The sequence below is a fragment of the Delphinapterus leucas genome, chromosome 10 (assembly GCF_059928025.1).
Source record: "Delphinapterus leucas isolate spDelLeu-1000000601 "Yukka" chromosome 10, BTC_Dleu_Yukka2, whole genome shotgun sequence".
Classification (NCBI taxonomy): domain Eukaryota; kingdom Metazoa; phylum Chordata; class Mammalia; order Artiodactyla; family Monodontidae; genus Delphinapterus; species Delphinapterus leucas.
The window spans coordinates 103,653,087-103,680,097 of NC_143138.1; the positions used below are offsets into that span (position 1 = coordinate 103,653,087).

At 52.0% G+C, this 27,011-nt stretch overlaps 1 protein-coding gene across 2 annotated transcripts in view; it reads left to right on the forward strand.

The window, feature by feature from the left end:
- Nucleotides 1-27,011, forward strand: part of MGLL (monoglyceride lipase) — a 104,033-nt gene that overhangs the window by 35,492 nt on the left and 41,530 nt on the right. For both annotated transcript variants that reach the window (XM_022562571.3, XM_022562568.3), the window contains exon 3: nt 929-1,035. In XM_022562571.3, the coding sequence (XP_022418279.1) occupies nt 929-1,035 (107 nt within the window). The remainder of the gene's footprint in view (nt 1-928; nt 1,036-27,011) is intronic.

The following is a 27,011-nucleotide window of genomic DNA, read 5'->3' on the forward strand; positions in this document are numbered from 1 at the left end:
TCCTTCCTTCATTCATTCATTCATTCAAACCGCATTTGCAGAGTGCCAGCTGTAGCTCAAAACCGTGCCAGCCACAAAGAGGCAGCGAGAGAGAGAGAGAGAGAGAGAGAGAGAGAGAGTGTCAGTGTGTCCTCAAGAAGGTTACAGCCAGCGGGGAGGGCAGCAAGCTGCTTGGCCCCTACTGGGCAGAGGGTTTGGAGCCCAGAGGAAGCTGTGGAATCTCCCTCAGAGGAGGGGCCCTGAGTGGGGCCTGGAAGGGAGGGAGGAGGGAGCCAGGTGGGCAAAGGGGGGAAGAGAAGAAAAGGTGCACACAGAGCACAAACTCCAGCAGCTGAGGGCAAGCACGTGCGAATGGAGTTATCCGCACGACAGTGGGAAGAACTGTCTGTCGGCACAAGTGACAGAAAACCCAGTGCCTGCACGGCACAGCCAGGAGCAGGGCTGGGAGCGTGCTGGCTTCAGGTCTGGCTGGATTCAGGGCCCAGACAACACCGTTAGGACTGGGTTCCCCCTACGTGCCTCTCCTCTCTTGGGTTGACCTGTCCTCTAGGGTAGGCTCCTCCTGGACCCATTCGCTTGGCTGGAGCCACTTGAGCCAGTGACTGCGGCTGCGACCCTGGTGCCCGGATTGGCTCAGGTCTGGCCCCTTGGGTGGGGCCGATGGAGGACCCGCCATACGCCAGCACCTGCAGAAGTGAGCTCCCGGGACTCCCTCAGCCCCCGGCTGGAGACACTGTTGTGGTGACTGTTCTATAAGAACCGGCTCCGTTCTGGGTGACCCTGAAGCCCATGTTTTAACAGCGTGCCCTCTCACTTAGACCCGTGATTTAGTGTTTGACTCTCCGCTGATGTTGCGGGAGCCCTGCCCCGCCCTGGACACTGCCTCCATGGCCTGCGCCTTCCTAACAGCCGTTTCTCATCCCTGCAGGGCCCTGGTCTTTGTGTCCCACGGAGCGGGGGAGCACTGTGGCCGCTACGACGAGCTGGCTCGGATGCTGGTGGGGCTGGAGCTGCTGGTGTTCGCCCACGACCATGGTGAGTAGCCCGGGGCTGAGCCCCCGCTCCGGGGCGCCCCCTTCCAGTCCTCCCTCCTCCTCAGTTTTCCACTTCTGATTCATGCACTGAAACTGGGAAAAGACGTTCTCCACGGGATGTTTGTAAGTAAAAAATGTGCAGTTATGTAAACCAAAAATGTGTCTGACCAGCAGTTTCTGTTGAGTCTGGGATTGAATGCAGGCTGATTAGAAACCTCCACTGAAAAGCCCCAAAGTCGGGATGTGTTTGTGTAAGAACTTGCCGCAGGCCAAGTCACCCTCTCTCACGTTTATAAAGCGCTCTCTGCACAGAACGGGCCCTGGTTTCCCCCACAGGACTTCAGACAATGCCATGCTCTCAGTGCAAGTGCCGTACACAGCCCAGTGCGGCCTCAGGATGCTTCCAAAGCATTCAGACCAGGAGAACATTAAGGGTCTCAAGGACCGTGTGGTCATGAGAAAACCCCGAACACGGGCACATTCACAGGCACATACAGATGCACGCACACATGTACACACACGTCCCCAGGCCGAGTCTCTGATTCTTCATCAGTAGCAAAATCCATAGGAACCATCAGAATTTGTTGCCTAAATCAGTGTGTAGTTCCTTAATCGTTTGGGTGACCTTCTCTGTGGCTGGGAAGGCTCTCAGTCGAGATCTTTCTTTGTCTAACAGTCTTAAGAATGAAGAGTTCCTTGTGACGGACCATAGTGATTTCTGCACTGCTTCAATGTAGAAATCTATCATCCTGGCCTAGATCCAGAAACGTTGCTTCCGTTTTATCTGATAGGGAAATAATTAAGTGAAAAGAGGGGTAGGGGAGAAGTGACAGGCCTGGGAGTCCTTGTGACAGGAGGGAAGGCTTGCCTGGGGCGTTTTGTATATAAGGAACTGCAGTTTGGTCTACCAAGAGCCCTTTTTCAGCCAGATATGTGCAAGGGTCCTCATAACTGAGAATATTGACTAAATTCTTTCTTACTATGGTCATAATGTTCTGTATTGCTTTGCAAATAGTCCCAGTGATATTTGTGAGACTGTTTGAGAGAGAATATTCGAGGATTATCCTGATTTTCACTGTGGGACTGTCATTATTTACTTTGACACCTTCTACACTGTAAGGCCCATGATAGGAATGACTTTTTTCCTATCACATTTGTCTCTGTTAACGTTTGTTGAAGTGAGCTGAACAACATGGGGGCATTCTGAAAGAATAGAATGTTTGTACTATGCAAACACGGAACACCTCCAACGGAATTTTAAGTTACCTGCTTTTAACCTTGAGGTCAACTACCCTCTTATCGGCTGCCTTTGGCCAAATCTGTGGGGGGGAGTAACTGTCGTGCCTTATTTATGTTGTCTGGCCGTAGAAGTTTGAAAAGCAATTTGAAAAGCCTTCTTTTTTAGAGTAAAGAGAGAAAAGAAACAGCCTGCCTTTTGATGTTTCCAAATTACCATCCAGATCTGAGGCCTGGCTCTCTGTGACATTCTGAATATAGCTCAAAGCTGGTTGTTTGCGTTCACCTGTTTTAAGTTCCTTGATTGATCAGTTTCTTCCAACGACTCACGGGAAATCTCCTGGCAAGTGCCTGTGGGAGGTGTTTTATTCAAGAAATGAACCCAGTGTGACTTTGGTTGTCTAGAGATGAGTGTGGCTGTGGCTTCCTTAGTGGGAGAAAGCGGGTGCTGGGCTGCCTTTGTGGGGTCTTGTGCCGGCTGGGGAAGCAGACACTGGTGGTTACGCCCTGTGCCTGGTGGCTTCTCGCAGAGGTGTGGAGGGGAGCGGGGGACGTGGAGGGGCTTGAGCCCAGGCCTGCTGGTTCTGCAGCCCAGCCTCCCTTTATCACACCGCACATGACTTGGTGTTCAACAGGCATGAAGCCTACAGAGAGGTGCTTCATTCTTTCCCGCATAGCTTTTAAATTTAAATAAAACCTCTGTGGGGAAAAGGTCAGGGCATTTATGGGGCCAATTGGAGGGATACAAAGATTAAAAACATAGAGCAAAAACACCTCTCAAGGCCCCAGGGCCTCGCCAGTGCCAGGCTGGCCTAAACCTCCCCATTTCCAGTCCTGCTGTCGGTTGTCATCTGCACTCCTGTGCTTCCGGGGGGACCTGCCCCCCAGATGACAGAAGGGCCGCGACGCAGACACACCTGGGGCCAGGTGTCTACTGGACTGCAATTCCAGCCGTGGGCCTTAGACGCCTAACCATTCCGAGCCTTAGTTTTTTCATCTACCAAACGGGCCAGGCAGTGCAGTGATAGAATAAAATAAGGCATACGGGGGCCCAGGGGAGGGTGGTACCTCTTCCCCTTCACTCTGCCAGCTCCTAGACCCCCTCCAGCCCCAACGGGGGACACCGAGGCTGGGAGCCGGGGTGCCGGGTTCTTGGGTCCCCTGCCCGGCTGCAGAGGCTGCGGTGAAGATCGGCTGAAGGATAGATGGAAAGTGCTTCACAAAGTAAACAGATACCAAGGGCGGTTTCGTGGCTGGTTTCTATAACACAATTTGTAGAAACACGGGTTTCTACAAATCCTATGCTAACTTGATTTTAAGTTAAATCTCCTTGCTCAGCTGTGCTCCAGTAAGAAACCTGGAGACGCTGGGTTGGGTGGTCTGGCTGGCCGCCTGGTGTGCACAGCAAGGTGCTCAATTAGCATCCCGCTTACCTTTGTTTTCTTTTCTTTTTTTTTTTTTTTCCGGTACGCGGGCCTCTCTCTGTTGTGGCCTCTCCCGTTGTGGAACACAGGCTCCGGACGCGCAGGCTCAGCGGCCATGGCTCACGGGCCCAGCCGCTCTGCGGCATGTGGGATCTTCCCGGACCGGGGCACGAACCCGCGTCCCCTGCATCGGCAGGCGGACTCTCAACCACTGTGCCACCAGGGAAGCCCCTTTGTTTTCTATTTGACCTTAGAATTTTACAGGATGGCCTCCTGAGCCTGCAGGGCTTTGCCAGAAATGAGAATTATATTCCTGCCCTTCACTGAGTGCCACCTGCATGCCAGGCTCTGACCAAGGCCCTTTTCGTGCATTATTTCCTACCCCTCATAACAGTTAGTCAGAGGTGAGGGTCTGAGGCTCTCCTTGTCCACCAGAGCACACGTACCGGTTGGGGGCTGTTTGATTGCATCAGACCCCTGACCTCGCTAGCTTAACAAACAAAGGTTTGTTTTTCTCCCGTGACATGAGAAGGCCGAGGCGGCTTCGGGACACCGCTGTGCCATCCACGCCCAAGGCTCCCTCTGTAGCTTTGCTCAGCTGTTCTCATTGCATGGCTCTCATGCCCACGGGTACCGGCTCCAGCTCCCGGGCTCAGCAGGAGGCAGTACAGAGCTCCCCGTCGTGTTGCAGCTACACCGCAGGTTCCAGGACAGCATCACACGGCCAAGCCCAGCTGCAAGGGAGGCAAGAGATCTAACTTGTTTGCTGCGTGTTTGCTGGTTCGGACAAAACAGGGCCTGGTTGCTAAGAAAGGCACCCAGGATGGACGCTAAAGCACCGTCTCCTCTGACAGCTGTGCTTCCAGGCGTGTTCTTTGAGAGAGCGTTTCTCATCCGTTTCTGCTTTATATATTTTCTGAGCTATGTTTAGCTCACCGTGTCACCTTTCTGTGTGCTTTCAGAAGGTTTAGATGTGAAGGTTAGTATTAGGATCATCAGTATGTAGCGGTGAAGGTTGCTAATCGTGCATTAACCTTGGGTCAGGTCCTGTACAAGGAGCAGTGCACGGACACAGGCACTGGCACCCTGATGGCCGAGGGACCTGTCCCCCCAGCCCCCTTAAGCAGCCCCGTGAAGCGCTCAGCTTTGTCCTAGTACTTTTACCCTGAGGGGTACCTCTTCCTTTGGTTGGAGGCAACGGAAACTGACTTACGCTGTCGTGTGCTCGCTTCTCCCTCAGCCCCACAGCCTTCTCCTTGCTGTGCAGCCCAGGCCTGAGCAGAGAGTAGAGGCATCACCAGTGTTTGCTGAATGAACGAAGGAGTGTATGACCCGGAATAGATCAGACCAGAGATGCTATGAATATCAGCAAACACTCACATGAAAGCGTCAGCGTCAGCGTCAGCAGGGTGGAGAGGACCCAGCAGAGGGACCAGGACTCGGTCTGGTGGCTAAGGCTGGGGCGGGGCTGCTGTCGACTGGAGCTGGGGCAGAGGAGCCTCGAGGCCTATAACTCAGGTGCTCGAGGCAGGCTCGGCCACCCAGCGGCACACGGCTTCCCAAAGCCTGGCAGGTTGGCGAGGTTCTGGGTCTTGTCGGCTGAGTAGAGGAGCCTGAGGGGAGAAGAAAGGGTGTAGAGGGGCCCATAGCTGAGAGCCATGGTCCTCTCCGGGGATGCCCCTGAAACACTGCGGTGGGGGTCTTGAAAAATACTGATGCTGGGGCCCCTCACTCCACAGAGACTCTGATCTCTCGGGACTTTGGTGTGGCCGTGGTGTCAAGACCTTTGAAATCCCCCAGGTGAGTCTAACGAGTAGCTGAGGTTGAGAACCACCGTTCCAGGCAGAGGAGGCCGTATGGTACTGGCAAAACTCAGATGCATGGGATCACATGCTTATGTCCTGTTCAGATGGGACTCCCGGCCCGAGGGTTTAGCTAGATCCTGGAGTCTAGCCCCAGGAACGGAGGGGGAGCCATCCCCTGGCCTGCGAAGCTCAGGGCTCTGTGGTGAGACCCTGTGGACGCTCGGGAAGGACGCTAAGCAGGGAGTAACCCCCCGGCGAGACGGGATCCAGGGCAGGGCCAGCGAGGGAAGGGGCGGCAGGCAGAGTTGGGGGAGCTTCCGCGAGGTCTGAGCAGGTGGAGAACCAGGGGTGGGAGTTTCTGTGCTGTTCTAAATACAGCACTGGGGAAGCCCGGCCTCTGGTTCACGCCATCCCTGGTCACCAGCTGCTCATGGTGACTCACTGGAAACCCCTTGGAGCAGTGGCATGAGCAGGGGAGAGGGGCCGGAGAGGCGGGCAGTCCCCAGTCCCACCTGCCGCTGGGGCAGGAGTGTTGGGAGGACTTGGGCGGCGGGAGCCCTTCCGTCTCCAGCACAGCGGCTCCAGGCCCTTCCCAGGAGCAGCCTCCTGACTCTGCACCGTGGTGCATTCAGAGCTCCATTGGTGGGGCCCGGGCTGCCCCTCTTTATTTACGGCGTATAAAGGAACCGTTCCTAGCTGACTGACAGCGAGTTAATATCTGCAGATACGTGAGGGAAGGCGTTAAAGGCAGTTTGTACGTGTCTTATTTGTTTTTTAACTTTTTAGAAAAACTCAGACAGGGCTGGGGTGTATGTGAGAAGAGGAAGCTCTGGGGGAGTGTCTGCGGGCGGCAGTTAAGCCTGACTCTCTTTGGTGGGAGCCCTGCCCAGTCAGAAGAAGAGTATTCAGGAAATTCAGGGGAGAAGCAGCTACCTGTGTGTTTTCCACACAGGGCGAGTTTTGAGTCAAGGCCCCTTGCGGGATCTAGTCTATAATTGCTGTCAGTTACACTCATATGTTCTGTTTCCAGCGTTTGAAAACTGTGTACGTTTTCTTGCTGTAGTAAACATGAGAGTGAAGTGGATGCCTGGAGAGTGCACGGGACCCCACCCGCGGTGGGTGCAGGCGTCAGACGCAGAAGGCAGGCCCCGGCCACCTCCGGGTCCCTTCCAGGCCTTCGTGGTCCCTCCTCCTTGCCCTTCTGTATTCACGTTACACATCCCCAGACCTGCCAGCTTGGATATCCGTCTCTGACGTGGGATTGTTTGGGATTGACTCTTTCTTGCGTAAAGCGAAAACCTCCACGAGCCTCCGTTTGCTCATCTGTAAAATGAAGGTGATGATGACGATAATACCAGCAACAGTGAAGTTACCTGTGGCTGAGACAAAGTGAGAGAGATGGGGTTCACACCTGGGGGAAGCCAGGGTCCCGGGAAGGCTGGTGGAAACCCCGACGGCTGGGCCCACCCCCAGATTTTCAGCTTCAATTGGGCAGGTTCCAAGAAGTGGGCCAGCGTCACCACAGGTGTTTCTTGGGTAGAATTTACTTTAAATAAGGTGCAGCGTCGGGAATTCCCTGGCGGTCCAGTGGTTAGGACTCCGCGCTTCCACTGCGTGATCGGGGAACTAAGATCCTGCATGCCATGTGGTGCGGCCAAAAAAAAAAAAGTGCAGCGTCAGTGTCGTTAAACTTGGAAGTGGAATATCCGCAGTCAGCAGACTGGGCATCTCCTGCAGCAGACACAGCCCGGGGACCTCCCTTGTGCAGTCCGTGCTGGGCGTGAGCTGCAGAAATGACACAGACCCGGGTACCTACCTCCAGAGCCTCCCAGGGCAGGGAAGGCGGCAGGCACCCTGGGCCTCTGGTGGAAGTGTCCCTGGGGGTAAAGGGGGACGGGTCTTCCCTGCAGGGTGAGCATGGGGAGAGGCTTCAGAGTACACGACTCCGGTGACCTTGGACAGGGCACTAAGCCTCCCCGAGCCTCCGTCTCCCCACCTGTGACTGAGTCAGAGCATCTGCCTGGTGAGGAAACATGATGTGGTAGCTGCCGGGCGCGTATCAATATCAGTAGATATCGGCGCTGCCCCCCGCCCACCCCCAGACGCCTGCTCTCTGCGTCCCCAGACGCAGCCTTCAAGGAGAGGACCTCGTCCCTCTCCCCGCAGACTAGGGGCGTGCTTCCCATCTCCTCTGAAGCAAGGGGCTCACACTCCCCATTTTATTTAAGCCGAACTCCATGTCACCCTCGACGGGACCTCTATAGGGATGTCCCTGTCACCGAGCACCCTCTTTATCACCATCTGGGGGCTTCCGTTTATCATGTCCGTTCTTTACCCACTACTGATTCCATTTTTAAAGGCATTTAGGGGACGTCCCTGGCGGCCCAGCGGTTAAGGCTTCGCATTCCAGTGCCGCGAGTGCGGGTTCGATCCCTGTTCAGGGAGCTAAGATCCCACATGCCTCACGGCCAAAACACCAAAACAAGGTAGAAGCAATATTGTAATAAATTCAATAAGGCCTTTAAAAATGGTCCACATCAAAAAAAATCTTAAAAAAACAATGAATAAAAATAAAGACATTTAGACAGTGATTGCTAGGGAAGGTGCCCTGATCTATTCACATGTGAAGCAGGTGGCAAAAACACGCAGCCCTTTTGAGGGTTAGAGGCAAGTTTTGGTCTGAATCCTGCATCAGGCTCAGCGTGAGGGGCTTTGAGAGCCACATGGATGCTTCTGGAAGCCCAGTGCCGTCTTTTCTCGTCTCAGGGCAGGAAGTACCTGGTGACTTGTCTCCCTGTTACCTTTCTAAAGGAATTTCCTCCAAGGGAGTGTTTGTTCACTCAAAACTACTCACCTGGCCCCGAGGTGGAAATATTTGAGGCTTTCTGGTAAGGAGAAGACAGTCTCCACTCTCCGCCTCTGGAGGAAGCAGCTTCTGGAGTGTTCAGGTGTGTCACGTGTTGGAGGAGGACAGTCGAATTACCTACATGTGGTGCTGTGCTAAAAAGGAAAAGTGGATAATTCTAGGGAAGGGAGTTCTTCTCAGCACCACGGATGCTCTGTCCACAGGTCAGGAACTGAGAGAAGATGGACCTCATTTTAACGTATATGTAGGTTATATTTGAAAGTAGAGCAGAACATGTACCTTGGTATCTGGAAGACTCGAGTTCAAGTCAGTTCAAGCACTTACTTGCTGTGTGGCTCTGGACACGTTACCCAGGCTCCCTGAGCCTCAGTGTTCTTACCTACAGCAAGGGGAGGGTCAGAGTCTCTACCTACCCCTAGGGTCCGCGAAGGGGCCGAGCGAGGCAGTGCACGTAGAGGGCCTGGCCCCTTGTGGGGACTGGACACCTGACACCCACACAGGCCCCACCCCCTCCAAGCGCAGGTCGCTAGGGTAAGGGAAACAGGGAAGAACGAGACAGCCAGGGCGGGGGGACGGTCCCTGCAGAAATGGCTCCAGGTGAGCTGAGACTTGAATGACAGCTGGGACTCCATCCAGGCAGAGGTGCAGAGGCACAGAGGCCCGGGCAGGACGCGGGCACGGGCTTCCCTGTCACGAGCTAGGCACCACGAGTCAGAGGCGTGTCCTCTTGCATTAAAGGTGAGCATCCCAAGCTTTGGGGAGGCAGAGGCCAGGTCATGTAGTAGGAAGGGCATGTGGGTTCCCTGCACCATCCAGGATGCGGACGGTTGAGAAGAGAAGCCATGATCGGGCTGGGTGACCAAAGCCTGGGGCTTGGGGACCATCAGCTGCTCGGGAGGAAGGGAACCTGCTGCTGCCAGAGCCTCACAGACGGCCTGGACCAGGGTGCCGAGCAGGGCTTGGCTGCTTCAAACGGATCAGCTCCTGGGTCTCTACAACCACCGTCAAGCAGCTTGGTGCTGCCCACGTGGCCAAGGGATTTTGGAGGCCTGGGTAGCGTCAGCCACCTCCTAACGCACTGCTTTGTGTGGGCGCTGGACCAGCGTGTGCCCACGGCTGCAGCCTACCCGGCGGCCCAGCCACCTCCAGCACCAGCTGCGGGCCTGCCACTGCCCACCCTCCCGCCGGGTGTCCCTGCCCCGGGTCCCCTCAGTGCTCCTGCAGCACCTTCCAGCAGAGGAAGGTTCTTCTCCACGGTGCCTTTTCGGCTGTCTGTCCACGCGTTGGCCTCTTAGCTCCTCCAGCTTTGGAGGCAGGACTTTTTCTCCTGGTCACTCCCTGAGGGGAGGTGTCATGAATGGGAAATAAGGAAGCTGAGTGGCTCTCTGAGGTCACTGCCTTCCTCTCTCCAGTCGGGGCCCATCCTTGGGGGGAGCGAGATGGGGAGAGACGGGGTCGGGGGAAGGAGGATGCTGGAGGAGACCCCACGGAGGGCAGGGTCATGGGCACAGAGGTCAGAGCAGAGCAGGAAATGGACACCAGCCCGGGCCTGCACCGGGTCAGCAGCAGGACATGTCCGGGGCCCTTGTGCTTGGACAGCAGAGGTCCCCGCCTGGTTTGGGCCGGAAGGAGGGGGCCTCGTGGCCTTCAGTGTCCAGAGCCTCCCATTCCGGGCTGAGTCAGAGCTGTCCTTGACCCTTCAGAGCCTACAGCTGTGGACGGGCTGCTGGCCAGGTGGCTCAGGAGGGTGGTGCCTTTAGCTGTCAATTTATGACACCCTTGGTCACGGGCGTCTTAAAAATGAGCTTTGGAGATGTGCCCTCTGGGCCTTTTCTTCCCAGGCAGCTGCTCCCTGGCTGCTGGGTTCATGTGCCGGCAGCCCTGGCGACCCCCGAGCACGCCAGCCCGTGCCCTGCATCGCTCTCCACGAGGCCAGCTCCTCCCCACCGCGTGCCAGACGCCTTCTAAATTGAAAGTCCGCACCCGCTTAGGTAACAATTACTTTGGATTATTTTTTCCCATCTGCAAACACTGAGTCTTTTCCTGAAGACGTTCAAGTCGGGTGGATCGGCACCTGTCCCCAGTGTTAGGGACCCGCAGGCTCTTCCAGCGCACGTGAGGCCAGGGGCCGGGAGCGGCCAGGGTGAGTGGCAGGACCTGGGGTGATCGCCTGGGTTCAAACCACCAGGCAGGTGGTGTGGTAAGGGACGCGGCCCGCGGCCCCCTTCCTTGTGAGGTGGGGATGCTGGCGGTGGTGCCTGGATGCAGAGCTCCCATGCTCGCCACCCGGGAGGCCCGAGCGTGAGCAGGCCTGGCCCAGGGGAGCCCGGCAGGGGTGGCGCGGGCCCTACGCGCGGACTCGTGACTGAAGCTGAAATGGTGATTGTAGCTGCCGTCCTCATTTGGTCCCCGACGAAGCCGCAGGCCACAGCAAGCCTGCAGGGACGGCCCGTCTCCTCGATTCAGGCACGGTGGGTGCGGGTTCAGGATCCCACCCTGAACAGCAGGCTGGGGCCGGGACCCAGGTCCCCCACACGTCTCCCCAGGCTTGGAAGCTGCCGCTGCCCTTCAGTACGTTAACATTAGAAATAACTGGCTGCAGATGGACCGGGAAGAGGAGCCAACGAAAGAAATTTTAGAACAGTGGGGCCAGAGTCGGCTTCATTGGGATGTGTCCCTGGGGAAGGCCACACTGACTGCCCCGTGGGGGGCTGCCTGGGGGAGGGGCCTCGTCTCTGTTCTGTGAGCTGGAGCCTTTTGGAATTGGGAGCACAACAAGGCCGGGTCCCACCAAGGGCTAAAAATAACTGCTGAGATGCCGCCAAGGGCCAGGGCCTCTGGGAGAAGGGGAGCAGCCGGCGGGTTCCCTCCCCCCACCCTGGGAAAGGACCCCATGTGGCAGACGAGGTGCTTCACAAGTACCTGTTACCCACCTGCAGATAATAAATGCCCAGCTGCGCTTGCCCCTTTCCCGAGGGTGTCTGTAGCCTTTGCTTAATTTCGCTGCACACGTTGCTCCCAAGGTAGCAAGAAGGATCTTCACTCCATTTCCCAGGTGAGGCAACGAGCTGGGCGGGCCAGGACCAGAACCAGAACTCCTGCTCACAGCTCTGGGAAGCACCCTCAGTGCCTTGATTTCTGTCCCGTTAGCGGTAAGAGGAAGAAGTCAGAGGCCACCGAGGAGCCCAGCGGGATACTCAGACCAGGGGCATCCCATGGACAAGCACCCTGGGGGCACCTCGCGTATTCAGCACCTGTCTGGACATCCGCGAAGGAAGCTCTGCGTGTGAAACCTGGGCGAGTCGGAGCCGGAGAGCTGGGCTCCCAGGGGCCAGGCCGGAGAAGTGAGTTTGCAGGACACGCTGGGACGGAGGCGGCCTGAGTGGCTGCACCCAGGCTCTGCCCCAGACGAGCTGTGTGCCGGGCCTCTCTGGGCCTCTGCCTCTGCAAAAATGAGACCAGCAAAACTTGCGGCGTGAGCTGGACCTATGCAGGACATGCTCGGAACCGAGCGTGAAGTCGGAGTGCAGTCTCTGCCCGAGGCCACTGCACAGTAGCAGCTTCCCCAGGAGGACCGTGGGCTCCTGCCCTGATTCTGGAAGCAGAGGGTGGGCAGCAGGGGCCCTGCCGGCTGGAGCTGGAGGAGCCCTGGAGAGGCCCCCATCCCTTAGCATCTCACGCCCACCCAGATCCAAGCCAGCCAGTCTGACACAGCAGTGTGGAGGAAGGGGGTTGCCTGGCGAGCCCCAGAAAGCAGGCAGACTGGTCATCACCTCCCGGGGGACGACCCCCACACTGCAGGCCCCTCTCAGCGTAGTCAGCCACCAGCACGCACCCAACTGTAAGCGCCAGGACAGCAGCCCAGGGACCCGCTTCCTGGGTCCTGCCCGGGGCCACGTCCGTAAAAGGGTCTCGGTGAGCATCTGTGAATTCTGAGGCAGTTGACTGAAAACGATCGTTTCTCTGGGTTTGTCCAAGTTCAGGCTCGTGAATGTGTGTGTGTGTGTGTGTATGAATTTGGACTAGAGGATGGGCCCTGTTTAAAGAAAAATAACGCTTTCCCACTGGGGAACATCCGTCATCTCTGTGCTAGTATTTTTTTCCATGGATCACCCCCCATTTAACCCTTGTAGCAGTGTGGTGAGACAACCAACGTGCCCATGGAGGAAGCCAGCTGGCTCAGAGATGGAGAGTAACTTGCCCAAGGCAACACAGCCAATGCGGGGAGGTGGGAGAGGAGCAAAGCTAGATTCAAATCCCCACACTCTTTGCCTTGTTAAGACCTTGACTTTTGGAAAACTGCTTTGGAGTGAGGTGTCGCAGGCCCTGTCAGACCTGCGATGGCTGTGAGCAGCCTGGCTTGGAGTGTAGTCCCCAGGCAAGTGGCCCTGGGGTTTCTGCATCTCCCGACAGACAGAAGTGCCTGAGCAGCTCCAGGAGCACCTTATGACGTGCAGTCTGTCGGGGGAGGGGTGCCAGCTCCCCACCGAGCCCTCCGCCAGGGCTCTGCTCGAAGATGCCCTGACCCCCACGGGTGGCACGCAAGCTCAGCCAATGGACAGAGAGTGTTGGGCCGATTCCAGGAGTGGAAACGCAGTCCTTCTGCCCCCCGATTCCTCAGAGACGGCGTCGCCGCATTTCCCACACTGACGGCATCCTCTGAGCACCACGGGGGTGGAGCTCCCCGTTTTCAGGGTGAGCCCAGCCTGGACGAGCTTGGTGTGATGCTCCAGAGGGACGCGGCTCGGGGCCTGGCCCCGTGTTTCTGGCTGTGTGGCTGGGACAGTCCAGTCTCTCTCTCAGAACTACATTTTCCCCATCTGTGATGGGCCTGAGTCTTCCCCTAGAGACCATAAATCACTGCAACCAACACAAACTCCATGTGCAGTAAATGCATGATTCTTCCCCTCCTCTCCGCTCTGCTCTCGTTAGGAGCTTTGAGACCGCCCTCCCTGCCACGCTTGCTTCCGTCCTTCAACACAGAAAACCAAGTTGGCTGGCAGGGGCCAGCTGTCTTCCCCAGAGTCGTGGAGAAGGGCCGGATCATTTTGGCACCATAATAGTAATTATTTCTTTCCTCGGCTGTTGTGCAGATGTCACCAGATCGGAAAACTTGCTTAGAGAGTTTATTCAGTGGAAACGTCCTCTTTTACCAAAAAAGGAGAGGAATCATCTGTGGTGCTTCATCTCAAGGCCCAGCGACAGAGTCCAAGGTCCCTGGGGGGTGGAGGGAGGGCTGGGCTGATCTGGAGCAGCTCAACCCCTCCTTTTGTCCACCGACCCACCAACCAAGAGCCCCTGAGGTCATGCGGCTCCCGGGCTTGAAGCATCTCGGTAAAACGGCACCGTTTCTGTGAACTAAAGTTTCCCCAAGCGGGAGAAGCTGCCGTGAGATGTGAGGACGGGCCTGTGATGAGATTTCTAAATGATGCAGGTGGACACAGACGTCCCTCTCGAGCTCGAGACCCAGGACGGGGATGAGCTGACCTCTACTGAACACGCTGTGTGCCGGGCACGACACTGAGGGCTCTATCTCACATCTGTGTGGGGACAGGTCCGGACACAGTTGAGACGTTGGCTGGTCTGCCGGGACCCGCCTGACCCCGTGCGTTTCCCCTGCCGCTGTCACAGAGTAGGGGACCATTTGAAGTAGCCGTAGGGAGCCTCCTAGACCATCCTCACCTGCGAGGACACCATTCACAGTTTGAAGCTAGTGTGTTTATACACATTTTCAAGTTTCCCCTTTAGCGATAGCTTGTCATCGGCATGGTAAATTGACTGGTTTTCCCATAAAGTACGTCTGACTTTAAGGCCTTTTTAAAGAGTGATCGAGAAAAGAAAACTGTAAGTGATGTCCCCACTCTCCGTGCTCCCACAGCAGAACTGCTGAGGGCACAGAGGGTGCTTTGTCTCCCAGTGCCAGGGACGGGGGGCGCCCAGGAGGAGGTGCTGTGGGTTCAACCTGCTGCGGGGCCGGGATCGTGGGTCAGTTTGCACAGAGAACTCGTGCCATTTCCTCCACACCCGAGAGCCTCACTCCTTCATCCGTTCATTTCTTCATTCACTTGTTCATTCTGTGATTTACTGATCATCTGCCAGGGCCAGGCCGGCTTCACACCTGTGAAGGAGACGGCGCAGTCCCTGCCCTTGTCAGACACTAAGCAGAAATGAATGACTTCAGAGTGTATAACTCAGAGATCGGTGTCAGAAGGAAGGTGAAACGGGGTGGGGTGGGCAGTGGAGCAGGAGGCTGGCCTCACTGAGCTGGTGACAGCTGAGCCAGGACCAGAGGAGGGGAGGGGGGCCGTGAGTATCCGGGCCACAGGGCACCTGCAGAGGCCAGGCAGCAGGAGAGCAGGCGCCGTGGGGGGAGGGGGAGGTGACAAGGGCAGGCCACGTAGGGCCCAGTGGACCCTGGGCCCCTCATCTGTAAAATGGGGGTAAGAGACCTCACGCACTGTGCTGCAGACTTGATGGCATCGCCGGCACCGACACGTGTGGGAGGAGCTCAGTGACCTTGAGCAAACACGCACCCCTTTCCTGCAGCACACACGCAGGCTGGCAGCCTTCATCCCAAGGCGCTGATGCACCTGGCTAAAGGCAGCCGAGTTGGGGTGCCCTGAGCCGACTTCAGATGTCCCCCAGCTCACGACACCATCGCAGCTTCCTTCGTGTCCCCAGGGCTCTTCCGGGACTTTATCTTTTAGGAGTTCAGGGAGGAGTTTCTTCCTCTGGGGGAATCCATTCATCTGGGAATGGGGACACATCTCCTGCCAGACTCATGGCTGGGCCTCGAGCTGTCTCACTGGTTTTGGGAAGTTGGAGGGTCCCAGAGCTAAGATGTAGAATCCTTGAGGACAGGAACCGTGTTGCTAATTTTACACGTATGTGTGTATTATGTACTGTATATTGTATATGTGTCTATGCACTGGGATATGCCTCATACAGGTTCTCAAAAACAGTAAGAAATCAATAGGGAATTCCCTGGTGTTCCAGTGGTTAGGACTCAGCGCTCTCACTGCCCAGGCCCTGGGTTCAACCCCTGGTCGGGGAACTAAGATCCTGCATGGTGCAGCCAGAAAAAAAGAAAAGAAATCAAGAAATACTTGTAGATCACAGCTTTTCTGACCAAATCAGTCAGCAATTGCCACAGTAATATTGTATAGCAAGGCCCCCCAGACTCGTGAGCATAAGACAGCAATAGCGTTGTTTTTCTTGTGTATCTGTAGGTCGGCTGACTTGGGCCGGGCCTGGCTGCGCTCAGATTGGGTCCGGTCCTCTCCATGAACTCTCGTCCTCCTTGGGCCAGGGGTCTAGCCAAATCCTGCTCCTCCCAGGACCATGTCAGAAGCATGAGAGAATGGTGGGACCATGTAGTGCTTTTTAAAGCCTCAGCTCAGACTGGCCCCACCATCACCTCTGCCCATAGTCTACTGGCCAAGCCCAAGGTCGGGACATCCTACATTCCTCACCTGGCGTGAGGACCCGCAGTGACTTGGGGCAGAGAGCTCAGGTGGAGGAGGCTTCCCTAGAAAAGAGCTGAGGCTCATCCCAGTGTTGACCTGGGCCCAGGTTATCAAGGATGGAGCCCAAGCTGATTTTAAACAGTACGTAGGTAATCACTTCTTATTTTAAAAATACATATTTATTGACCAGAGGGCAGACAGTAGAAGCAAGGAGAACTACAATCCTGCAGCCTGTGGAACAAAAACCACATTCACAGAAAGATAGACAAAATGAAAAGGCAGAGGGTGATGTACCAGATGAAGGAACAAGATAAAACCCCAGAAAAACAAATGAAGTGGAGATAGGCAACCTTCCAGAAAAAGAATTCAGAATAATGATAGTGAAGATGATCCAGGACCTCGGAAAAAGAATGGAGGCAAAGATCAAGAAGATGCAAGAAATGTTTAACAAAGACCTAGAAGCACTAAAGAACAAACAAACAGTGATGAACAATACAATAACTGAAATGAAAAATACACTAGAAGGAATCAGTAGCAGAATAACTGAGGCGGATGAACGGATAAGTGACCAGAAAGACAGAATGGTGGAATTCACTGCTGCAGAACAGAATAAAGAAAAAAGAATGAAAAGAAATGAAGACAGCCTAAGAGACCTCCGGGACAACATTAAACACAACAACATTCGCGTTATAGGGGTCCCAGAAGGAGAAGAGAGAGAGAAAGGACCCGAGAAAATATTTGGAGAGATTATAGTCGAAAACTTCCCTCACATGGGAAAGGAAGTAGCCACCCAAGTCCAGGAAGCGCAGAGAGTCCCATACAGGATAAACCCAAGGAGGAACACTCCGAGACACATAGTAATCAAATTGGCAAAAATTAAAGAAAGATTATTGAAAACAGCAAGGGAAAAATGACAAATAACATACAAGGGAACTCCCGTAAGGTTAACAGCTGATTTCTCAGCAGAAACGCTACAAGCCAGAAGGGAGTGGCATGACATGTTTAAAGTGATGAAAGGGAAGAACCTACAACCAAGATTACTCTACCCGGCCAGGATCTCATTCAGTTTGGATGGAGAAATCAAAAGCTTCACAGACAAGCAAAAGCTAAGAGAATTCACCATCGCCAAACCAGCTCTCCAACAAATGCTAAAGGAACTTCTCTAAGTGGTAAACACAAGAGAAGAAAAGCACCTACAAAAACAAACCCAAAACAATTTAAAAAATGGTAATAGGAACATACATACAGATAATTACCTTAAACGTGAATGGATTAAGTGCTCCAAGCAAAAGACACAGGATCGGTGAGTGGATACAAAAACAAGACCCATATATATATATATATATATATATATATATATATATATATATATATATATATATATATATATACTGTCTACAAGAGACCCAGTTCAGACCTAGGGACACATACAGACTGAAAGTGAGGGGATGTAAAAAGATATTCCATGCAAATGGAAATCGGAAGAAAGCTGGAGTAGCAATACTCATATCAGATAAAATAGACATTCAAATAAAGAATGTTACAAGAGACAAGGAAGGACACTACGTAATGATCAAGGGATCAATCCAAGAAGAAGATGTAACAATTATAAATATACACTCAACATAGGAGCACCTCAATACCTAAGGCAACTGCTAACAGCTATAAAAGAGGAAATCAGTAACACAATAATAGTGGGGGACTTGAACACACCAATGGAGAGATCATCCAAACAGAAAATTAATAAGGAAACACAAGCTTTAAATGACACAACAGACCAGACAAATTTAATTGATATTTATAGGACATTCCATCTAAAAACAGCAGATTACACTTTCTTCTCAAGTGCACACAGAACATTCTCCAGGATAGATCACATCTTGGCTCACAAATCAAGCCTCAGTAAATTTAAGAAAATTGAAATCATATCAGGCATCTTTTCTGACCACAATGCTATGAGATTAGAAACCAATTACAGGGAAAGAAACATAAACACAAACACATGGAGGCTAAACGATATATTACGAAATAACCAAGAGATCAGTGAAGAAATAAAAGAGGAAATCAAAATACCTAGAGACAAATGACAACAAAAACACAACGATCCAAAGCCTATGGGATGAAGCAAAAGCGGTTCTAAGAGGGATGTTTATAGCTATAGAATCCTACCTCAAGAAACAACAAACATCTCAAATAAACAATCTAACCTTACACCTAAAGGAACTAGAGGAAGAAGAACAAACAAAACCCAAAGTTAGTAGAGGGAAAGAAATCCTAAAGATCAGAGCAGAAATAAATGAAATAGAAACAAAGAAAACAATAGCAAAGATCAATAAAACTAAAAGCTGGTTCTTTGAGAAGATAAACAAAATTGATAATCCATTAGCCAGACTTATCAAGAAAAAGAGGGAGAGGACTCAGATCATTAAAATTAGAAATGAAAAAGAAGTTACAACAGACACCACAGAAATACAAAGCATCCTAAGAGACTACTACAAGCAACTCTATGCCAATAAAATGGACAACCTGGAAGAAATGGACAAATTCTTTGAAAGGGATAACCTTCCGAGACTGAACCAGGAAGAAATAGAAAATAGGAACAGACCAATCACAAGTAATGAAATTGAAACTGTAATTAAAAATCTTCCAACAAACAAAAGTCCAGGACCAGATAGCTTCACAGGTGAATTCTATCAAACATTTAGAGAAGAGCTAACACCCATCCTTCTCAACCTCTTCCGAAAAATTGCAGAGGAAGGAACACTCCCAAACTCATTCTATGAGGCCACCATCATGCTGATACCAAAACCATAAAAAGATATTACAGAAAAAGAAAGCTACAGACCAATATGACTGATGAATATAGATGCAAAAATCCTCAACAAAATACTAGCATACAGAATCCAACAACACATTAAAAGGATCATACACCATAATCAAGTGGGATTTATCTCAGGGATGCAAGGATTCTTCAGTATATGCAAATCAATCAATGTGATACACCATATTAACAAATAGAAGAAGAAAAACCACATGATCACCTCAATAGATGCAGAGAAAGCTTTTGACAAAATTCAACACCCATTTATGATAAAAACTCTCCAGAAAGTGGGCATAGAGGGAACCTACCTCAACATAATAAAGGTCATATATGACAAACCCACAGCAAACATCATTCTCAGTGGTGAAAAACTGAAAGCATTTCCTCTAAGATCAGGAACAAGACGAGGATTTCCACTCTCACCACTATTATTCAACATACTTTTGGAACTCCTAGCCACAGCAATCAGAGAAGAAAAAGAAATAAAAGGAGTACAAATTGGAAAAGAAGAAGTAAAACTGTCACTGTTTGCAGATGACATGATACTATACATAGAGAATCCTAAAGATGCCACCAGAAAACTACTAGATCTAATCAATGAATTTGGTAAAGTTGCAGGATATAAAATTAATGCACAGAAATCTCTTGCATTTCTATACACTAATGATGAAAAATCTGAAAGAGAAATTAAGAAAACACTCCCATTTACCATTGCAAAAAAAGAATAAAATACCTAGGAATAAACCTACCTAGGGAGACAAAAGACCTGTATGCAGAAAACTATAAGACACTGCTGGAAGAAATTAAAGATGATACCAACAGATGGAGAGATATACCATGTTCTTGGATTGGAGGAATCAGTATTGTGAAAATGACTATACTACCCAAAGCAATCTACAGATTCGGTGCAGTCCCTGTCAAATTACCAATGGCATTTTATACAGAACTAGAACAAAAAAATCTTAAAATTTGTGTGGAGACACAAAAGACCCTGAATAGCCAAAGCAATCTTGAGGGAAAAAAACGGAGCTGGAGGAAGCAGACCCTCTGACTTCAGACTATACTACAAAGCTACAGTAATCAAGACAGTATGGTACTGGCACAAAAACAGAAATATAGATAAATGGAACAGGATAGAAAGCCAAGATATAAACCCATGCACCTATGGTCAACTAATCTGTGACAAAGGAGAGAAGGATATACAATGGAGAAAAGACAGTCTCTTCAATAAGTGGTGCTGGGAGAACTGGAGACAGCTACAAGTAAAAGAATGAAATTAGAGCACTCCCTAACACCATACACAAAAACAAACTCAAAATGGATTAGAGACCTAAATGTAAGACTGGACACTATAAAACTCTTAGAGGAAAATGTAGGAAGAATGCTCTTTGACATAAATCACAGCAAGATCTTTTTTGATCCACCTCCTAGAGTAATGGAAATAAAAACAAACAAGTGGGACCTGGTGAAACTTAAAAGCTTTTGCACAGCAAAGGAAACTACAAACAAGATGAAAAGACAACCCTCAGAATGGGAGAAAATATTTGCAAACAAATCAACAGACAAAGGATTAATCTCCAAAATATATAAACAGCTCGTGCAGCTCAGTATTAAAACAACAAGCAACCCAATCCAAAAATGGGCAGAAGACCTATATAGGCGTTTCTCCCAAGAAGACATACAGATGGCCAAGAAGCACATGAAAAGCTGATCAACATCACTAATCATTAGAGAAATGCAAATCAAAACTACACTGATGTATCACCTCACACCAGTTAGAATGGGCATCATAAGAAAATCTACAAACAACAAATGCTGGAGAGGGTGCGGAGAAAAGGGAACCCTCTTGCCTTGTTGTTGGGAATGTAAATTGATACAGCCACTATGGAGAACAGTACGGAGGTTCCTTAAAAAACTGAAAATAGAATTACCATATGACCCAGCAATCCCACTACTGGGCATATACCCAGAGAAAACCATAATTCAAAAAGACACATGCATCCCAATGTTCATTGCAGCACTATTTACGATAGGTCACGGAAGTAACCTAACTGCCCACTGACAGATGAACGGATAAAGAAGATGTGGTAGTATATACAATGGAATATTACTGAGCCATGAAAAGGAACGAAACTGGGTCATTTATAGAGATGTGGATGGATCTAGAGACTCATACAGAGGGAAGTAAGTCAGAGAAAAACGAATATGGTATATTAACACATGAATGTGGAACCTAGAAAAATGGTATAGATGAACCGGTTTGCAGGGCAGAAGTTGAGCCACAGATGTAGAGAACAAACGTATGGACACCAAGGGGGGAAAGTGGCAGGGGGGTGGTGGTGGTGGTGGTGGTGGGATAAACTGGGAGATTGGGATTGACATGTATACACTAATATGTATAAAATAGATAACTAATAAGAACCTGCTGTATATTAAAAAAAAGAAATCGTAAAATAAATATATATCAGTTAGGAATTAAGTTTGGTTGCTGGAATAAGATGGATCATAACAGTGGGTTAAACAAGAAAAAGTTAATTTCTCTCTAACTGGAAAGATGTCTGGAGATATTCCAGGCCTGTGTTTTAAGATGTAGGTTTTATTATTACTCAGGTATGGTGAGATCAACAGATCAGGTACAGGAGACAACTGCCATTGAAAAGATAGTTGTAAGAAAAAAAAAAGGTAATTGTTACAGTCCCAGAAGTGGGGGATGCCACCCCCATGCAGGGCCACATGGGGAAGGACCAAGGAGGGGCAGGGGGAGCAGGGAACTGGGGACAGGACGCTTTATTGTGGTTTCCCTGGAGAGGGGTAGTGAGGCAGGGTGAGCAGGCTGAGGACTGGCTGGTTGAATAATTTCAGTGGGCTCTGGGGAGTGGGGGCCTGTCTCTAGTTGTCTGGTACAGACCCTGGGGTGATGAGGGCAGGAGGATATTGGCCTGAGTGTGAGAGCCAGATAGAGGAGAAGGGGGTGGGGTGAGTGGGCTCTGGATTGGTTAGTTTGCATACGAAAGGCACCCTGGAAGGCAGGTTGATATTCTGTGGGAGTTGGATAGCCCTAGGAGGGCTTCCCGCACCCCACCCCCCGGTTTCCCCAGGGTCCATAAGGCCCCAGATGTCAAAATATTATAATAGAAGACACGTTTAATACACCCTGGGATGACAGCTCTATTGTGTTGTCAAGAAACCAGCTTTCTTCTATCTGTTCTGCCAGAGAGAAGAGCGTCCAGCCTCAAGTGTCCGTCTTGGTCCAGAACGGCAGCCAGAGTACCACCCATCACATCACATTTATATTTCAGACATTAGAAATGCTGCCTACCTTCCATCTAGACAGTTTCATCCATCAGTTTCCTCATATGTCTTAATGACTAGAACTTAGTCATGTGGCCACACCTGATGACTAGGGAGGCTGGAAGCTAGAGTGCTCCAGCTGGGTTTCTTGCCAGTGTGAATAAAATCAGGGTTAGGTTACTAAGAAGGGAGAGAACGGCTACCAAGGAGGCAAACAGCAGTCTGTGCCAGTTACTCTCTGTTTATGGGAAGCGACTCTGGTTCTCCCTTAACAGTAGTGTTCGAAAGTGTCTGGTTAAGTGTGTTGGTATAAGATACGAGTCCCCGTGTAAAGAGATATACTGGGCGAACGTTAACACATTTGGTGCGTGGCCAGGACACAGTTGTGATGGACACTGGGTGACTGCCTCCTCTGCAAGAGGTTTGGGGCCACAGAAGGCTCGGTGCATTTGCCGGGGCCCGCAGTGGGTGCCCCTCGTTCTGGGTTCGGAACAACAGTGACACATGTTCCACAAATCTGCCTGCATCCAGTTGTGCTGAGTCACCGCCGGCTGGTGGCCACCCTCCCGACCACGCGCCACGTCTGCATGCTCCCACCCACGTGCGCTCAGAAGCAGCTTTCTCTTGCAGCTGTCGTTAAAATGTCCTTTGATGTATGCCTGGCGTTCCGTGTCACTGCCGTGTGTGGGGAGGGGCTGAGACATGGGAGGGCGGCGGGGCGGGACAGCATCCTGGACTTTATGGAGCTGCACGCAGATATGTAAGCCTGTCACCGAGACCAGAGCACAGCTCGTGTGAACCCAGTTTTAACTTTGGATTTTCCCCTGTTCCCGGGTCATGGTGGCTCACGGGAAGTGAAATTGAATTTAGGCTTTGTCTTCTGCTTTTCTTTCTGAGGTTGAGCAATGTTGGGGCAGCCCCGTGCAGATGGGGCTGTGTCCGCTGGGAGAGTGGCCGGGGTCTGATGGCCCTCCTGTAGCCAGCCCCTCCCAAAGGCTAAGGGCGCCGGGAGGCACGCGTAAAAACAAAACACCCGATGCCTTGTCAGAGGTTGCGTCCCTCCTACGCAGTCCCCTCCCTTGGGCTCAGGGCGAATTTTGAAACAGAAAGCAGCATCGGGGGACGTTCCTGTCTAAAGGGTGCAGGATATGTGAACGTGAGTGCACACATTGGAAAATACATCTCAGATGCCTGCCCAGAAAACCCTTTTCTTTTCAACATTCCCCTCTCCCTCGCCGTGGTTGTGGTTGGTTTCTCAGCTGCTGAGTGAGAGAGGGTATGGGGAGCCCAGCTGGGCGCCCTGCAGGGAGAGGCTGGGTGCAGGCACGAGCGTCCGGCCTCCCGGGACCAGGCCTTGGGGAATTCGGGCACGCCTCCCTCTCCCAGGCACTGATCAGGACCCTGCCTCCCAGCCTGTAGGGTGAACCTGCTGGGACTAACAGACGAAGGTGGGCAGCTGTGGACCCGGGCGCTGTGGGTCTCCTCCTCCTGGGTCGGATGGGAGACCAGCAGCTGCACCCGCCTAGTAGGGCTGCTTTGAGTAGTCGTCCAGGTGATGTACGCGGAGGCCCTGGGTGCACGTACAGTATTTCTAGGTTTCCCAGTAGCCTTCCCTCCCTCAGCAAGAGGTTTAAGAATTCTCATCTTATGGTTGAGGAAACTGGAGCAGAAGTGAAGTATTTCTTGCAATCTTGGAACATTTTGGTATGGAGCTTTTTATATATTTTTTTTGTTTCTTCTTTATTTTGCCTTTTATGGTCGTGAGGGTGACAGCAGGACTGATTCCCTAAAATGGAGAAATTTTCTCACTTAGTCTGGGCGCCTCCTCCTTTCACGGGCATCCCAGGAGCTCAGTGTGAACTGGGTGGGACTGTGGATGGTGAGCCTGGCGGGTCACAGAGTCAGAGGTTGCCACGCGGGCTCTCGCCGGCCGGTGCTGCGTTCACAGAGGGAAGCACCAGCAGGAGAAGGAAGCTCAGAGAAACGGGGGAGGGGGGCAAGTGCGGCCCCCTCCCCACCCCAGCCGCTGAAATGGCCACCAACCAGAAGTGACCGAAACAGGACGCTGGCGTGTGGGAGGCAGGGCCTGCAGACCCAGGAATCCAGCTGAGAAGTGCACAGCGGGGCAGAGCCCCAGAGGCTGTGACATGGCTGTGACGGGAGTGCCACCCAAGGAAAGACGGGGCTCGGCCGGTACCAGCTGGTTCAGACTGGTCCAGGCTGGCCCTCCCTGCACACCACGCCAGAGGCAGGGGTGGAAGTGGAGACCTATCTGCGAGGACCGGGTGCCTGCTGGGGGTGGTGAGACCTGCACGTCCCGAGGACCAGGGTCCTCATCATCCTGTAGCATGTGGCCCTGTGTCATCAGTGGCTTCCGAGCTTCCTTTTTTTTTGCAGAAGGAACTTTCCTCCCCATGGACCACGTGCTGCCCTTGTTACTGTCAGCACTTCCGGCGAGGAGAGAGGTGACAGTGTTTGCACAGGGCTCCCGAATGGCAGAGCCGAAACTCAGGCCCAAGAGTGCCTGATGCTGATTCAGTGAAAGTACAGACACCCAGCTTAGCAGCTGATCCACACACGCCCGGAGAATCCATGGAACAGAGATCCATGCCAGCTTGGAAAACCTTGGGTCCAGGGCCGTTGTGCGTGGGCTCAGGCCTGACCCCTGAGGGCATTCCCGGGTCCTTCACCACCAGGGAGAGGGTGCGGAAGCGAATGTGCCTTCACTGGGCCAGGTGGCCCCCATCAGGCGGGGGCTCCATGCTGCTTCACTTTGTTCTGCTGCTTCTCTTCCTTTTGTCTTTTTTCTTTATCTTTTTGGGTTCCTTTTGCACTTCTGTGAATGTTGTCTCCCATTTTCGTACTGATTCCTTTCCTAGTCTTTCTCCGTAAGAATCTGTTGTTTATTTTACAATGCAAAAGTAGAAAGTATTTTTTAAAAAACTTTTTTAAATGCAAGGCTGTTGACTCAGAAAAATCAATCAAAGGTACCAGAGCAAGTAAATGGGGCAGTTTTCTCCTCTCTTGGGTAAATATAGCAGCTTCAGCGGACATGCTTTTTTAGATTAAGGCAGGAAAGATTAAAACTGTATTTGACAGTCCCGTGCTATGTGGGCTTGAGGCTGCAGGAGGGGAGGCAAGGGAGGGAGCCTGAGAGAGATGGGAGCGACACAAACCAGAAGCACAGGGCCAGGGAAGCTCCGCTGGCTTTTCAGGAATCGTCAGTTCAGTGGTCTGTGGCTTTTGGCATCTCCACCCACTGCTTTTTTCTCTTTAAAATGCTTGCTTGACCAATGAGTCCACATTTCTTTCCACCCAGGGGGGCCCAGCGTGTATGCACAAACTGCTCTAGTTGAAAAGTTGGGAACAGCCCTTGTGCCCACCCAGAGGGGCGGCTAGTCCAGACCAGGGCACGCTCAGACCCCGCCTGCTGAGAGGAAAGAGAGGTATAATTTTGGCTGTGGAGAGGCCTCTAAGACATATTGTTAAGGAGAAAAATAGAGTGCCGTTTATGGAAAGAAAAAGAAGAGCCTAACACAGAATTATCCGGAGGCACAGACGTGAGTGTGACTGTAGAAAGAGGTCTCGCAAACACACACCCAAGTGATAGGGTTAGCAGATGGGAGGCTGTGTTCATGTGCCTTGTCATTTAAAGTAAATAGCAGCTTAAAAATCAACAGATGCAAAGCTTGTTGACTCAGGTATTACTTATGGCTCTTCACCTGCCACAGTGCTTGGCCTGGCCAGGCCCTGGGGGGCTGGGAGACCCAGATGCCCATCACAGGAGAACGAGCCTCAACGTGTAAAAAACAGCATTCTCTGAGGGCAGGTTCAGACTGTGCCAAGGTTTTCTCACCCGGGACAGTGTGACAGTTGTCGTGAGAAGCCACCTGCCATGTGTCTAGCTTGTGGTCCTGTGAGTCCATGCGGTGGCCTGGGCTGTAGAGGTGCCGGGCTGGTTAGCAGGGCTTCTGGAAGCTGCGAGACCTCTGGAGCCTGGGCCCAGATCTGGCCGACGTCAGCGGCGCTGCATGTGGTCAAAGCAAGTCCACGCCGGGGTCAGGCCCGGCGGGGAGGAGCTGCGGGCCCACTGCAAAGGGTGCTGTGGGGGGAGGTGCAGCTGTGTTCCCGCCAGCCCAGCAGGGGACCGCGAGGAGCCCACAGGCGTGTTTCCGAGAAGGCAGAGATGGCAACATGTAATGAAAAGTGTTTGTTGGAGCTGTTTTTGATAGTCGCTTTTTTCTGTCTCGGTGGCGGTTAGGGAATTGTGTTGATGGCGCTGATCCAGGCCAGCAGCCGCAACATCGCTCATTAAAGGGCCCTTCAGACTGATTGTCGTTACCTCCTTACCCCCGGCCCAGTTCCCTAGGCTCCAAGCTCGCGACACCTAGCTGAGTCCCCGCCTGTCACTTTCACACCTGAATGCACTAACTCCAAGTACAGTCACTTCTCGAGAGCAGATAGGATTGTAGGCTGGTTGCAGAGCTGGCTGATTTTATTTTCAGGCTTTATGGTCCTGTGCTTACGTACAGGTATGATTTTTAACAAAATGATTAAAAAGTCTTAATTTTTTCCCCCGATGGCAAAATACCTGCTCATTGTAGAAATTTTGGGAAATACACACACACAAAAAAAAAAGACAAAAAAACTAACCTTAATCTGATTACCCAGAGACAGTACCCCATTTTGTGGTAATATTCTTTCGGTTGTGTGCGTGCGTGTGTGTAAATGAGATCAGAGTGGACAGATGTCCCCTTACAGGTCACTGGGCTGGGCTCCACCTGCTGTCTGGGGCGTTCTCTGTCTCTTTTTTTTTTTTTTTTTTTTTTTTTTTTGTGGTACGCGGGCCTCTCGCTGTTGTGGCCTCTCCCGTTGCGGAGCACAGGCTCCAGACGCGCAGGCTCAGCGGCCATGGCTCACGGGCCCAGCCGCTCCACGGCATGTTGGGATCTTCCCGGACCGGGGCACGAACCTGTGTCCCCTGCGTCGGCAGGCGGACTCTCAACCACTGTGCCACCAGGGAAGCCCTGTCTCCTTCATTTTTGCACTTCCCTCTGCTTTTTCTGAA